Source organism: Myotis yumanensis, unplaced genomic scaffold (genome assembly GCF_028538775.1).
Source record: "Myotis yumanensis isolate MYYU_CA2020_CCGP unplaced genomic scaffold, mMyoYum1.0.hap1 SCAF_16, whole genome shotgun sequence".
NCBI classification, from domain to species: domain Eukaryota; kingdom Metazoa; phylum Chordata; class Mammalia; order Chiroptera; family Vespertilionidae; genus Myotis; species Myotis yumanensis.
In genome coordinates this window covers 33,816,424-33,828,366 of record NW_027223767.1, presented here as the reverse complement: position 1 = coordinate 33,828,366, position 11,943 = coordinate 33,816,424, and the positions used below count along the sequence as shown (strand labels likewise).

Sequence of the window (11,943 nt, the reverse complement as noted above, 5' to 3'; positions counted from 1 at the left end):
TAGGAGGTGAGTCCTGTTCTCCCATTTACACCTGTTGAAAGTTAAGTTGCCCGAGCGCTCGCTCGCTCGCTCGCTCTCACACACACACACACACACACACCTCACACACACACACACACCTCACACACACACACACACACACACACACACACCTCACACACACACACCTCACACACACACACACACACACACATGCAAACCTCACACCTCCCCAGGAACAGAGAGAGAAGGGGGAGCAGGCCCCGAAAGGCAAGGTCCGGGAAGAAGAGACCAGAGTGAGGGTGTCCCGGTGGGGCCGAGGTAGATGCAGAAATAACAAGCGATGCCAGCTCAGGAATGCCATTTATCTCGTAAGCGATATGAGGAACAAGGCCCACGACAGGACAAGGCAGGAACCCCTCTCGCAAGCCTCTTACAGGTGTTTTATTTGTGTGCTTTTCTTTTTTCCTTTTTCTTTTTGACAATAAAGGCACATTAAAAAACTACAAAAAAAGGACCATGTTTTTGAGTCCATGTTCACATTGTCCGCACTGTGGCACCAGGACTGGCCGCACACTCCGCTGTGGGCTGGGGTTCGGCCTCTTGGAAAGGCACTGAGTGGGCTCCCGGCATGGGCCACTCCAGGAGCAAGGGTGCTGTTCCTCTGAGCCCCACAAGAGGGCGCCCCTGGAGCCGTCCCAGGCTCCGCCAACCCCTCCTCTCTCTCCAAACCAGAGCCAGAAGCTGGAAACATTAGAGGAACTTATTTTGGTCCCCACAGGGGACTCTTCAGGGACTTTTTAGAGCCCTCTCCCAACCGGCAGGAGATGACACCCCAGCCTTGCCCAGTCGCCCCAGGAGGTTGAGCGTCTCTCTCCCTGGTCCTGTCTCCAGTCCAGCTGACACCACAGCGGAGCCCTGGTCCTCAGGCCAGACCCAGGCCACCCCTGCCACACCCCAAGGCCACCCCAGCAGGCACAGGAGTGATGGATGCTCGGACCCCTCAAACTGACCCCCACTCAGAGCAAGAAGACTCCCCAAACCCCTGGACCCTGGCTCAGAAGGAAGGGACAGGTGAGAAGCAGGGAGAGGGACCAGGGCAACGGGCTCAGAGCTGAGGCTGCCAGGTGGGAAGGAGAGAAGCGACAGAGGCTGGCTGAGGGTTCAGCGGAGGCTCCTCAGGCTCTGCAATGCGAGGGTTCTGGGGCTTGGTCAGCAGGCCCAGCGGTGGGGGAGGGAGAGGGCGAGGGCTGGGGATAAAGAGGCTTCCATTCTGTCTCTGGTTACCATGGCGGCACAAGCCCAGGTGACAAGGCCTTAGACCTCAGGACCCCAAAAAGGGAGACACCACGTGCACTCAGCCAGGGCTCAGCCCAGCCCTAATGGGAGGGAGGGACCCCACCAGCCCAGGCTCTGCCCAGCCCCAGCCCCCAACAGCAGCTCCCAAGGACATCCCTCCAAAGGCCATCTGCACTGGTAGCTGGTGGGGGGCCCAGCGGACCCAGCTCCTCCTGCCCGGGGCCTGCCCACTCCCTTGGCTCTACTCCTGCTGCTCGTTCATTTCCATGTCAGACACCAGAATGTTCTTCTCCGTGGCCTCGCCGGGGCCGGAGGCGCTGCTGCGGCTGTAGCGTGCACCCTCGAAGGCCCCACGCTCCACACTCTGTCGCCTCCGGTAGAGGATCAGGGCCGCGGTCACCAGGGCCAGGAGCAGCAGCACTGCCATCAGCACCACCACCAGGGTCGCCGGGTTCTCTGGGAGCGCTGCTGTGGCAAGACGGACACCCCCTCGGTCAAGAAGCACCGCCACTGCCGGGCAGCCCTGCCCCACCGCCAGCCGCCCAGATGGGGCGGGGGGGGTAGCGGAGAGGAGTCTCAGCTCTGCCTTCCACTCACCTGATGGGGCGAAGCTGCTCTCCTGGGCTGCAGGGAAAGGTGGGGGGGCAGTTAGTAGAAGTAGTAATAGTCAGAAGAAGAAGAAACAAACACAGATAGAGCCCGCTGAGTGCTGACACTTCATTAGCTCATTTAATCTTGTAGGTTCTGTTACTATCCCCATCCTATATAATAAAAGCCTAATATGCTAAGTGTCGGGTCATCCAGTTGGCTGTTCAACCAATCAAAGCATAATATGCTAATGATATGCTAAGGCCACTCAACCACTCACTATGACATGCACTGACCACAGAGGGCAGACAGTCGACCAATTGACCAGTCGCCATGATGTGCCCTGACCACCACGGGGCAGACAGTCAGTGGGACATCCCCTGAGGGCTCCTGCACTGCCGGACTGCAATAGGGCGCAGGCAAAGCTGAGGGACCCCCTCCCCGCCCCCCCCGCACAAATTTCATGCACTGGGCCTCTAGTTTTACATCAGAGGAAACTGAGGCCACAGAGTTTAAGTAACTGGCCCAAGGTCTCAGCGTCGGTAAGTGGTCTGCCCGGGGCTTGAACCCTGTCCATGCCCTTAACCATTACAAAATGACAGGTTTGCTGTCTAGCTTAGTAACTTGTGGAAGAGCCAGTCCTTCCTACAGACCAATTTACCCCGGGGGAGGGCTCCGGCAGCCCCAGGCCTGTCTGTTCATGCCTTCCCCTGCTCTGTGTCTCCTGCAGAAGGAGCAGTGGCCCCTGGCCCCAGCCCTGCCAGCTTCGAGGGGGTGGGAGAAGGCTGAGCTGCGTGCCTGGCAGGGCACTCACCTTGAGGGAGCTTGCAGACAACGCCCATGGTGATGTTGGTGCAGGCGCCGGGCCGCCACTGCCCGCTGCTGCTCTGGATCCAATAGCAGCTGTTGTGGCTCAGCATGCTGGGGCCCAGGCCAGGGGGCCCCCAGTTGGAGTAGTTCACAACGGTGTTGTCCTGCCAGACCAGGGTGCCTCCTGTGGGGGAGAAGGCACTGAGGGGGTGCGGGGAAGACAGACAAGGCAGAGCAGGAGCAGGTGGGAGGGAGCAAGCCTGTTCGAGTACCCATTCTCCCTCCCACAAGTCCTCACCCCCCCCCCCACGCCCTAGTGAAGGGCATCTCCCTACAGCCAGAGCTTTCCCCTCCCCACCCCCCACACGGGGTACCCACCTTTGGGGTTGAAGTGCATGCCTAGCCAGGCGCCCCGACTCTGGTCCTCAGAACTCTGCAGGTGCTCCCAGACAAACACGTTCTCCATCTCATCCCGAATGGACAGGACCGTCCCACCCACTGGACACAAGCGAGGTCCACGTCAGGGCAGGCGCATCTCCCCAGGCAGCAGAGCCCCCCAAGGCCCCAGCCCCCTCTCTGGCAGGCTGAGTAGAGGATGGTGTGGGGTCCCTGCATTCATGTGTGCATAGCCGGGAGGGGTGCAAACATGTAATGGCACCTACGCTCTGTGTATGGGAACGCTTCTCAACCTGTGGGTCGTGACCCCTTTGGGGGTCGAACGACCCACTCACAGGGGTCGCCTAAGACCATCCTGCATATCAGATATTTACATTACGATTCATATCAGTAGCAACATTACAGTTATGAAGTAGCAACGAAAATAATTTTATGGTTGGGTCACAACATGAGGAACTGTATTTAAAGGGCCAGAAGGCTTGCCGTGACCAGTTTGGCTCAGTGGATAGAGCGTTGTCCTGTGGACTGAAAGGTCCCAGGTTCGATTCTGGTCAGGGGCATGTACCTTGGTTGCAGGCACATCCTCAGTAGGAGGTGTGCAGGAGGCGGCTGATCGATGTTTCTCTCTCATCAATGTTTCTAGCTCTCTGTCTCTCTCCCTTCCTCTCTGTAAAAAAATCAATAAAATATATTTCAGAAGGTTGAGAACCACTGGTCTATGGGAACGCGACGGGCACTTCTGTGTGAGTGCCTAGGGGAAGAGTGTAGCTTGGAGACTGCGTTCATGGGGTCTGAGTGTCCACGAGAGGGGTCACCACTGCAAAGACCCATGGGCTCTCGCCTGCCCTGCCCACCTCGCTGGCAGTGCTGCAGCGCCTCCTTGTGGCCCAGCTTCAGCTCCAAGTGGAAGGAGTAACAGTGCTCCCGGAAGGGAATCCACGAAGACTCGGCCAGGTCCTGGGGGCAGCTGCCATGGTAGTTTATTCTTCGGGGAGGGGGCCCTGTGGGGGTGCAGGATTGAGGAAGTGGCCCCGAGTCCTCCCCAGACGGCCCACGTCCTACCCACTCCTCCCCCCTAGCGGGTGGGCACTCACCATGGTGAACTCCACACACAGCCCCCTGCAACTTGGCTTTACAGCTGGCCGTGCGCCAGGCCCCATCCACATCCACGTAGGCGCAGCCCCCTATATGTTGGGGCTCCCTGTCCTGCCAGCCCACGTAGCTCAGTGGCTCCTCCGAGACCCAGGAGTACCGCCGGGAGCCCTGGGCAGGAGGCGGCCATCAGGGTGGGAGGAAGGGGACCAGCCAAGGAGGTGGGGGCAGGGAAGGCAGGGGGTTCAGAAGGGAGAGGAGGGAAATCGGGGGGCGGGGGGGTTTGGGTAGCTGACCTCTTCACTGGCCAGCCCGATCCAGAGCGGTGCGCGCAGCCCTCGGGCGGCCTGTGTGAGGAAGGCCTGGGTGTAGGGCTCAAGCACGCGTGCCAGGCTGGTGTTGTAGCTCTCACACAGCAAGAGGGCGTCATGCCAGCTCAGTGGCTTCTGCAGCAGCCGGAAGGTGCCGTTGAGGTAGGAGAGCTCAGTGCCCGGGGCAGGGGGTGATGCTGCTGGGGACGGGCTCAGCAAGGGGTCTACAGGGAAAGGAGACGGGGCTCAGGCCGGGCTCTGCCTCCCTCACCCCATTCCCAGGCATGAGGCTGGGGGAGCCCCAGGTCTCAGGCAGAGACCAGGTCTCCACTGGGCACAGTGAGTGTTGGTCACGGTTATGATTCATGACATATTCTTGCTAATAAGCCAGGGAGCAAGTTAGAGCCTTCACCTGTCCCTTCCCCAGAACCCAGGGCAGAGGAACCCACGCACGGAGCTGCAGGCGCCTCAGTCAGACCTCAGGGTGCTCGACACCGCGGATGCCTGGGGTCTGGTTTTTCCTGGTCAGCCTTTCATTCCCCCAACCTTCCTCCCAAGACCTGCCTTTCCCTCTGATTGGCACTGGGCCTTCCTGCCCATCTGCTTCCCCAGCAGATACGAGACTCTGGGGGTGAGGTCAGGAGCCCTGCTTCATTCCTCCCGGCATGGCCCAGAGCGGCTGGCCCAGTGCTGGGGTTTCCAAGGTCACTGGTCCCACGTACCCGTGTCCTTCTGGCAGATGAAGCCGTGTGTCTCCTCCGTGCAGCTCCGATCATCCCAGCGGCCAGTGAAGTGGGAGGAGGGGCTGTGCAGCACCACCGCACAGCTGGTCTGGGGGGAAGGAGCTGCTCAGGGGAGCCCCAGCAGCTGCCTCCACCTTGTGCCACTGCCCCCAAAAGGCACTATCAGCAAAGAGCTGGAAGAGGGGGGACCCGGGGAGTGAAGGCAAGCTAGGGCGGCGGGGCAGGGGGTGGTGGCCAAGGAGAGTGGGGAGGGCTTCCTCACCGGTATGTTGCCGCTGGGAGCAGGGTTAGGGCCAGAGGGCTCCCCTGGTGCCCAGTTGGCGTACAGTAGAGGCCCTGGCTCCACCCACTGGAAGTCCTTCTGCGAGGCATGGAGGCCAATCCAAAGGTCAAAGGTCACGTTGAACAGGCTGGCTGTGATGAAGGCTACAGGCCCCCAGAAGAGAGCGTTGTGAGCGACAGGGCAGCCCCCTGCTCGCTCTGCACTGGCCATTTCTGGGGACTGTGTCAGAGGACACTGGGGGCTCCCCAGGGGCTGGCCCTACCTTGCTCTAAGGGGTTCACAATGGTGAGCAGCTGGGCCTCTTGCTGATCGCAGGAGAACTGTGCCTCTGACCACTTCACCCGGTCCTGGGGGTCCTGGCCCTGGATTCGGAAACACTGGGGGAGGAAGGGGAGGCGTGATGTCCAGCCCCACCTCCCCGTCCCACCAGCCCAGAAACTCCACCATGTACCCCTCAGCCGTGGGCCCTGGGGAGGCTTCGGGGGCTCTCAGAACCAGGACCCTGGGGTCTCCTTGAACATGGCTTGAGCCCCCTCTGAACCTGGCACAGCAGATCGCTTGCACTTGCCCACACCCTGAGGAGGTTTGAGTGGGAGGACTTCTTCAGGCCACCGACGCTCCACTGCCCGTGAGAACAGCAGCCGGCCAAGCACCGGGAGGATGGACAGCGCCGTCTCGCTTTTTGCTCAACGCCTTCGAAGTGTCGTCTGAAATCTGTTACCTAGCCCTTCGAACATACATTATCTACGGGATACTTTTATCTGTGTTTTTGAATGACCTTTGTGAGGCGGCAGCTTCTAACTCTTGCCATGTCATGCTTCTCTGTTCCCACCCGCCTTACTTCCATAAGGTTGAAGGACCCCCCCCCCCGCCCCCCGGCCCCGTGTGGGAAATCTTCATCAAGTGAAGACTATGTCTTCGAAAATTAATGATTTACAGTCATTTTCTGCTCAGAGGCGGTGCGATCGAGAAAGAATGTATGTAAGATATATTCTGTTTCCTATGAGGTGGAAGAAGCCATGAGAATAATTTTTGGAAAAATTTAATGACATGGGAAAATGCTCAAATACAACACGGCGGGGGGCGGGGGGGGCGGGGGGAGAGCTGGCCACGAAACTGCGTTACTTAATATGAACTCAATTACGTGGGAAAAGGCAGGAAGGGGAGTAACTAATACTGATGGTGGTTATCTCTGGAGAGTGTGGGTGAGTTTTATTTTCTTTCTGTATTTTCCAAAGTCTTAATAATACACATGCCTTACTTTTTTTTTTAATAGAAGAGGAATAATATTTGCTTGAGTATTCTGAGAGGAAGAGCTCCATGATACTAAAAGCCTGGCTGTACTCCAACGTATGACAAAGAATTATGGATTATATTATCTAAGGTGACCTGATCTAATCCTCACAGTCAGGCCAAGTGGTCTTGCGATATCCTGCAAAGAAGCGTGGGCTGAAGCCTGTGCTAATGGTGCCAGCGCAAACAAGAAGGAAATGGTGACCTTCTCTTCCTGTGATAAGCTCCCTTTAGCCACTAGTGAAAACAATGATGGTCTAATCAGCCCAGTGTGCAAACAGAACCACTTTTAGAAAGAAATTCACACTCTAAAGGGAGTATTTTGAGATTATTACACTAAGCGAAATAAGCCAGTTAGAGAATGACAACTATCACATGATCTCACTTCTATGAGGAATCGAATAAACAAAATAAAGTGATGAACAAAATAGGTCCAGAGGCATGGAAGCATGGAACAGACTGACAGATCTCAGAGGGAAGGGGGATGGGGGAGCAGGGAGAGATTAACCAAAGAACTTCTATGCTTATATGCATTGCCCATGGACACAGACAATAGTGCACTGAAGGCCTGGGGTGGGTAGCGGGCAGGGTGGAGGGGAGCAAAAGCGGGGGTGGGGGACATCTAATTGTCAACAATTGAAAAAAAAAAAAAAACAAGCCCAGCCAGTGTGAGCATCAACCCATGAACCAGGAGGTCACAGGTTCAATTCCTGGTCAGGGTACATGCCCAGGGATATAGGTTCGATCCCCAGTAGGGGGCATGCAGTAGGCAGCCAGTCAATGATTCTCTCTCATCATTGATGTTTCTCTCTCTCTCTCTCTCTCTCTCTCTCTCTCTCTCCGTTCCTCTCTGAAATCAATAAAAATATATTTTAAAAAATTAAAAACAAACAAAAACTACTTGATCAGGTTTTCTGGTTAGTTTATGAGGCAGACTGTTTAATAGGGGTAGAAGGACTGAAAAATGGAGAGAATTGCTCAGAAAGCCCAGCCAGTGATGGATGAACATCTTTCCCTTCCATCTACTCGTCTTTTGTGAAGCAACTTTTTAATCAGCAACAACCATTAAAATCATGTTTGGAAATAATCTGAACTTCAAACAAGACCTGTGAGTCATGAATCACAAAGTGTCGGACCAAGATGTTTTTAAATGAGGAACATTCAGCCACATAATAGTGATTATGATTGATGATTTTTGAGTGAGCACAATTTTTTCATACTACTAAGACAGGAAAAGTTAAAAACTTAAAAATACTGTATTTAAATCTTTAGCTCATGCTTCGTATGGTTTTGTTCTCATGCATATTTTCATATATATATTAGTCATATTCGCATGGAGGTAAATATATATCTTTTGTAGACACACACACACACACACATATATATATAATGTACACACACACTTTATGTTCAGTATTTTGTTTTCCTAATAGATCAAAACGTTTAACGAGCCCTGGCCCGTGTGGCTCAGTTGGTTGGGCATCAACCTGTGCACTGAGGGGTGAATGGTTCAATTCCCAGTGAGGGCACACGCCTGGGTTGTGGGCTTGGTCACCACTGAAAGTGTGTAGGAGGTAGTCGATCAATGTTTTGCTCCCACATCGATGTTTCTCTCTCTCTCACTCTCTCAGTAAAAATCAATAAAAAGTCTTTAATAAAAAAAAAAGTTTAACGACTGCTGATCTACAAAACTCACCAAACGATTTGGACGACCAGGAGGTGCTACTACATGAGTCATTTTCCAAGGAGTCCAGCCCTGGCCGGGGAGCCCAGGAGAGGTTAGTGGGCACCGGCAAGAGGCCACAATGTTGATGTTGCCAAGGGCCAGGACTCCTGAGGCTAGGGCTTCTCGTGTTCATGTCCTCTCCCCTGACTCCCTGTGTTGTCCACCCCCCCAACCTCCTACCTTGTTGAGGAACTGGCTCCAGCCAGAGGGGCAGCCCCCCCGGACGGTGGGTGGCAGGTCGAGGGGCTGTGTCTCTCTGGTTTTGTTGCTGCGTTTGCAGACATAGGGCAAGGCTGTCAGGCACCTCTGGTCCCCCCAGTCCTCTGCAGAAAGGGGAGGAGAGAACAGTCACCCCCTCCCCCAACTCAGGGCTGGCAGCACCCTCCTCTCATGCCCTGAGGAGGCTGAGCTGGGGCTCAGGTCCCTGTGCCAACTCTGTACTCAAGTTCTCTGGCGGTGGAACCCTGAGGACAGGCCCTCCCCTCTCTGGTTAGCCCTTCTTGAGTTGTGGGAACACAGAAGATAAGAGACTGATGACCCCTGCACAGGCTCACCTTACTGCCCCCAACATCGACCCTCTCCTCAGCTTCCGCACCCTCTCTGCCCCACCTCGCCCTCACCTCGGCTGGCAGTCATGTACACACACTTCTTATCCTTGCCGATGGGCCGAGGTTTGCCAGGTGCCCAGGAGATGAAGTTTATAATGGAACCATCTGTCCACCTGCAATGGCACCACGCAGGGGTGACTCCAACACTGGCCCAGGCCTCCCCTCCCCCGTATGCAACAATGAAGGCCATGGAAGAGGGGCTGGCGAAGGACCCATGTTTTAGGAGCTCATCTATAGGCTGAGAAGTGGGACTACAGTGCTCAGTGCAGCTGGGGACCAAAGGACCCGGTGCATCCTGGGGCACTGATTTCTCTCACTAGAAAAGTCGTCTAATCCCAGGGCAGGGCTCCAAAGCAACGGGGTGCTGATACCTGTGCGCTCCAGGCACTTCATATGTAGGTGGGCTCTGCCTAGGATGAGGCCCCTTCTGGCCCGTCATTATGTTCTTCCCCAAGTCCTGAGGGGGCTTTATTCACAAGTGACTCCAGCTGCCATGATTTCGTGCCCAACAATGTGCTGGATGCTGTGCTCAGGACTTCACATACCTTATTTCTAATACCTCATTATTTTCATATTCAGATGAGAACAGTGAGGCCCAGAAAGGTTAAGCCACTTGCTCGAGGTCACACAGCCATCGAGGGGCAGATCTAAATTCAGACCCAGGCCTATCCGTGTCTGTGTGGTGCAGTGTCCCTACCTCCAGCCTGGGGCCGAGGCTAGCCATCCATGCAAGTGCCCTCGCCCACACCTGCTGCCCCCTGCCCCGCCCTCCATCCACCTGCCCCCTACCTGAAGCGCCCATCGCTCTCTGAGCTGTGCAGGCCGATCCACCAGTGTTGCTCCTGGCCCCGGGAGAACTAAGGAAGCCGGGTGGGCAAGTCAGAGTTGCAGGGCCTCTTTGGCTGCTAGCTCTGCCCGCTTGTGTGCCCGCTTCTCCCCCTGCTCTCTCGCATGCCCACCTTCTGCAGGTTGTGTCCCAGGAAGTCCAGCTCATCCTGGCTGTGCACGGAGGCCAGCTCAGCGCGGAACCACGTACAGATGCGCTGGGCCTGAGTCCACGTGGAGTGGTGCTCGAAGAACTTGTACTCGGCCTCCTGGAAACGCAGCCATTCCTGCCGGCCTGCAGGGGCAATGCCAGCGTGGGAGTGGTGGCCCGGCTGGAGCTGCCTGCCAGGCCTTGGAGGACAAGGTGGGTCCAGGGCAGAGCCAGGGCAGGCGGGCCTGGGAGTCCAGCGGACCCAGACCAATGGAGCTGAGGGTGCCCTATCTCTTGGCCGGAACCCGTAACTCTCTTCATTCTGTCCCAGCCAGGCCCTACCCTGGAGGTGATGACCCTTCCCCTTTCTGGACTGCTCTGAGGAGGGGAGGGGCGGGGGTACACAGGGGGGCCTCACCTTGAGGGCTGCCGGCAGGCTCCCGCACTTCCGAGCCTGCAGGGAACAACGTGGACAGAGACGCTGCAGGAAAAGGAGACCCTCCCTGGATCCCCTGGCTGCCGCCCTGCGCCCCATGCCCAGGCCCCCAGAGCCACCCACTCCACCTCGCGGGATCTTGCAGATCCAGTCCAGCTGCGTCTCGCACTGCAAGGCCACCCACTGCAGGGAGGCCAGGTCGAGCACCGCACAGCCCCGGATGTCGTCATCGTCGTGCCGGCTCCGGTCAAAATTGTGATAAGAGAACTGCAGACGGGGTCAGAGTGGGAGAGGGTCCTGAGGCACGAGGCGCAAGCTGCCCCCGTCCCCAGAACAGACGAACAAGAGACCTGGACTGAGCTGGGAACCCCCAACCTGGGCTGCACGCCCCCACCGGCCCTTTCCTTTACCTTCCCTCCAGCCCAAGGTAGAGAGAGACCTAACCTCTGACAAATCTCACCCCTCTCCAGGCCCCGCCCCGCCCCAACAGACCACGCCCACGACCTAGCCCCGCCCACCACCCGGCCCCCGCTCACCCCATCAGGACCCGACCCCCCTCTTACCCCAAGGCCATCGCTCCAGCGCCAGCTCTGACCCCCACTGGGGTCCCGACGATTCAGGCCGATCCAGAACCAGTGCTGCTCGTGGATCTCGGGCTCAGATTCACTTCAGCACAGCCCAGGGGTTGGGACAGAAGAGATGGGAGGGAGAGAAGTGTCAATCAACCCCCTGCCCCTGGCAGCTCTGGGCTGGTTAGTCCCAAGGGCCTGGGGCCTCTCCATCGAGGCTTCACCCTCCTGGGGAAAGGGGGGCCGACACTGGACCCCGCGCCCAGCTCATGGGGCAGTGGGTGGTCTGGCTCCCTTCCCTGGCTGCCCTTTGGGTGGGGTTTGCTCTGCCAACAAGACTGAAGGTTTCCACTGGAGGGAGTTTAGGAAGTGGGTGGATGGACAGACCTGGGGCTCTGGAAGCAGGTAAACCTGGAATCTAGGCCTGGTTCACCCATGGACCAGCTCGGTGACCAACCCAACCTATCAGCCCACAGGGCCAATGATAGTATCTACTTCCCAGGGTTGCTGGGAGGAGTGAATGTTTAGCACAGTACCTGGTGTCGGGTGAGAAGCGATAAATATGAGCTATTATAATTACTAGTGAAATAATGTCATCGTGACATTCACTGCGAGGAAACAGCCCTGGACCTCAGGGAGCCTGGACCTCAGGGACTGTTCCCGGTGCTGAGGGGCTTACAGGTGCTGTGTGTGTCATAGGATGCCAGAGCCCAGAGGACAGAGATGAGGGCCTGGGGGGACCTCCCTGGGCAAATGCTCACTTTTGCAGCCGTTCTCCTCCTGTCTTTCAGGAAACACTTTTTGTTGAGGAGTGTGTGTCACTATGGGATGGTG

General features: G+C 56.8%; 1 protein-coding gene across 2 annotated transcripts in view; it reads right to left on the bottom strand.

Annotated features, from left to right (window-relative positions):
- Positions 1-323: 323 nt before the first annotated feature.
- MRC2 (mannose receptor C-type 2) overlaps positions 324-11,943 on the bottom strand; it is a 57,420-nt gene continuing 45,800 nt past the window's right edge. The window contains exons 14-30 of one of the 2 annotated variants that reach the window (XM_070393642.1): positions 11,104-11,206; positions 10,669-10,807; positions 10,523-10,558; positions 10,088-10,248; positions 9,918-9,985; positions 9,141-9,241; positions 8,701-8,843; positions 5,764-5,878; positions 5,481-5,644; positions 5,198-5,306; positions 4,461-4,699; positions 4,167-4,335; positions 3,927-4,073; positions 3,055-3,174; positions 2,681-2,860; positions 1,876-1,902; positions 324-1,746 (exon numbers count right to left, since the gene is read on the bottom strand). In XM_070393642.1, the coding sequence (XP_070249743.1) occupies positions 1,520-1,746; positions 1,876-1,902; positions 2,681-2,860; positions 3,055-3,174; positions 3,927-4,073; positions 4,167-4,335; positions 4,461-4,699; positions 5,198-5,306; positions 5,481-5,644; positions 5,764-5,878; positions 8,701-8,843; positions 9,141-9,241; positions 9,918-9,985; positions 10,088-10,248; positions 10,523-10,558; positions 10,669-10,807; positions 11,104-11,206 (2,248 nt within the window). In that variant the 3' untranslated portion in view covers positions 324-1,519. The remainder of the gene's footprint in view (positions 1,747-1,875; positions 1,903-2,680; positions 2,861-3,054; positions 3,175-3,926; positions 4,074-4,166; positions 4,336-4,460; positions 4,700-5,197; positions 5,307-5,480; positions 5,645-5,763; positions 5,879-8,700; positions 8,844-9,140; positions 9,242-9,917; positions 9,986-10,087; positions 10,249-10,522; positions 10,559-10,668; positions 10,808-11,103; positions 11,207-11,943) is intronic. The other variant, XM_070393643.1, reaches the window with a different exon arrangement.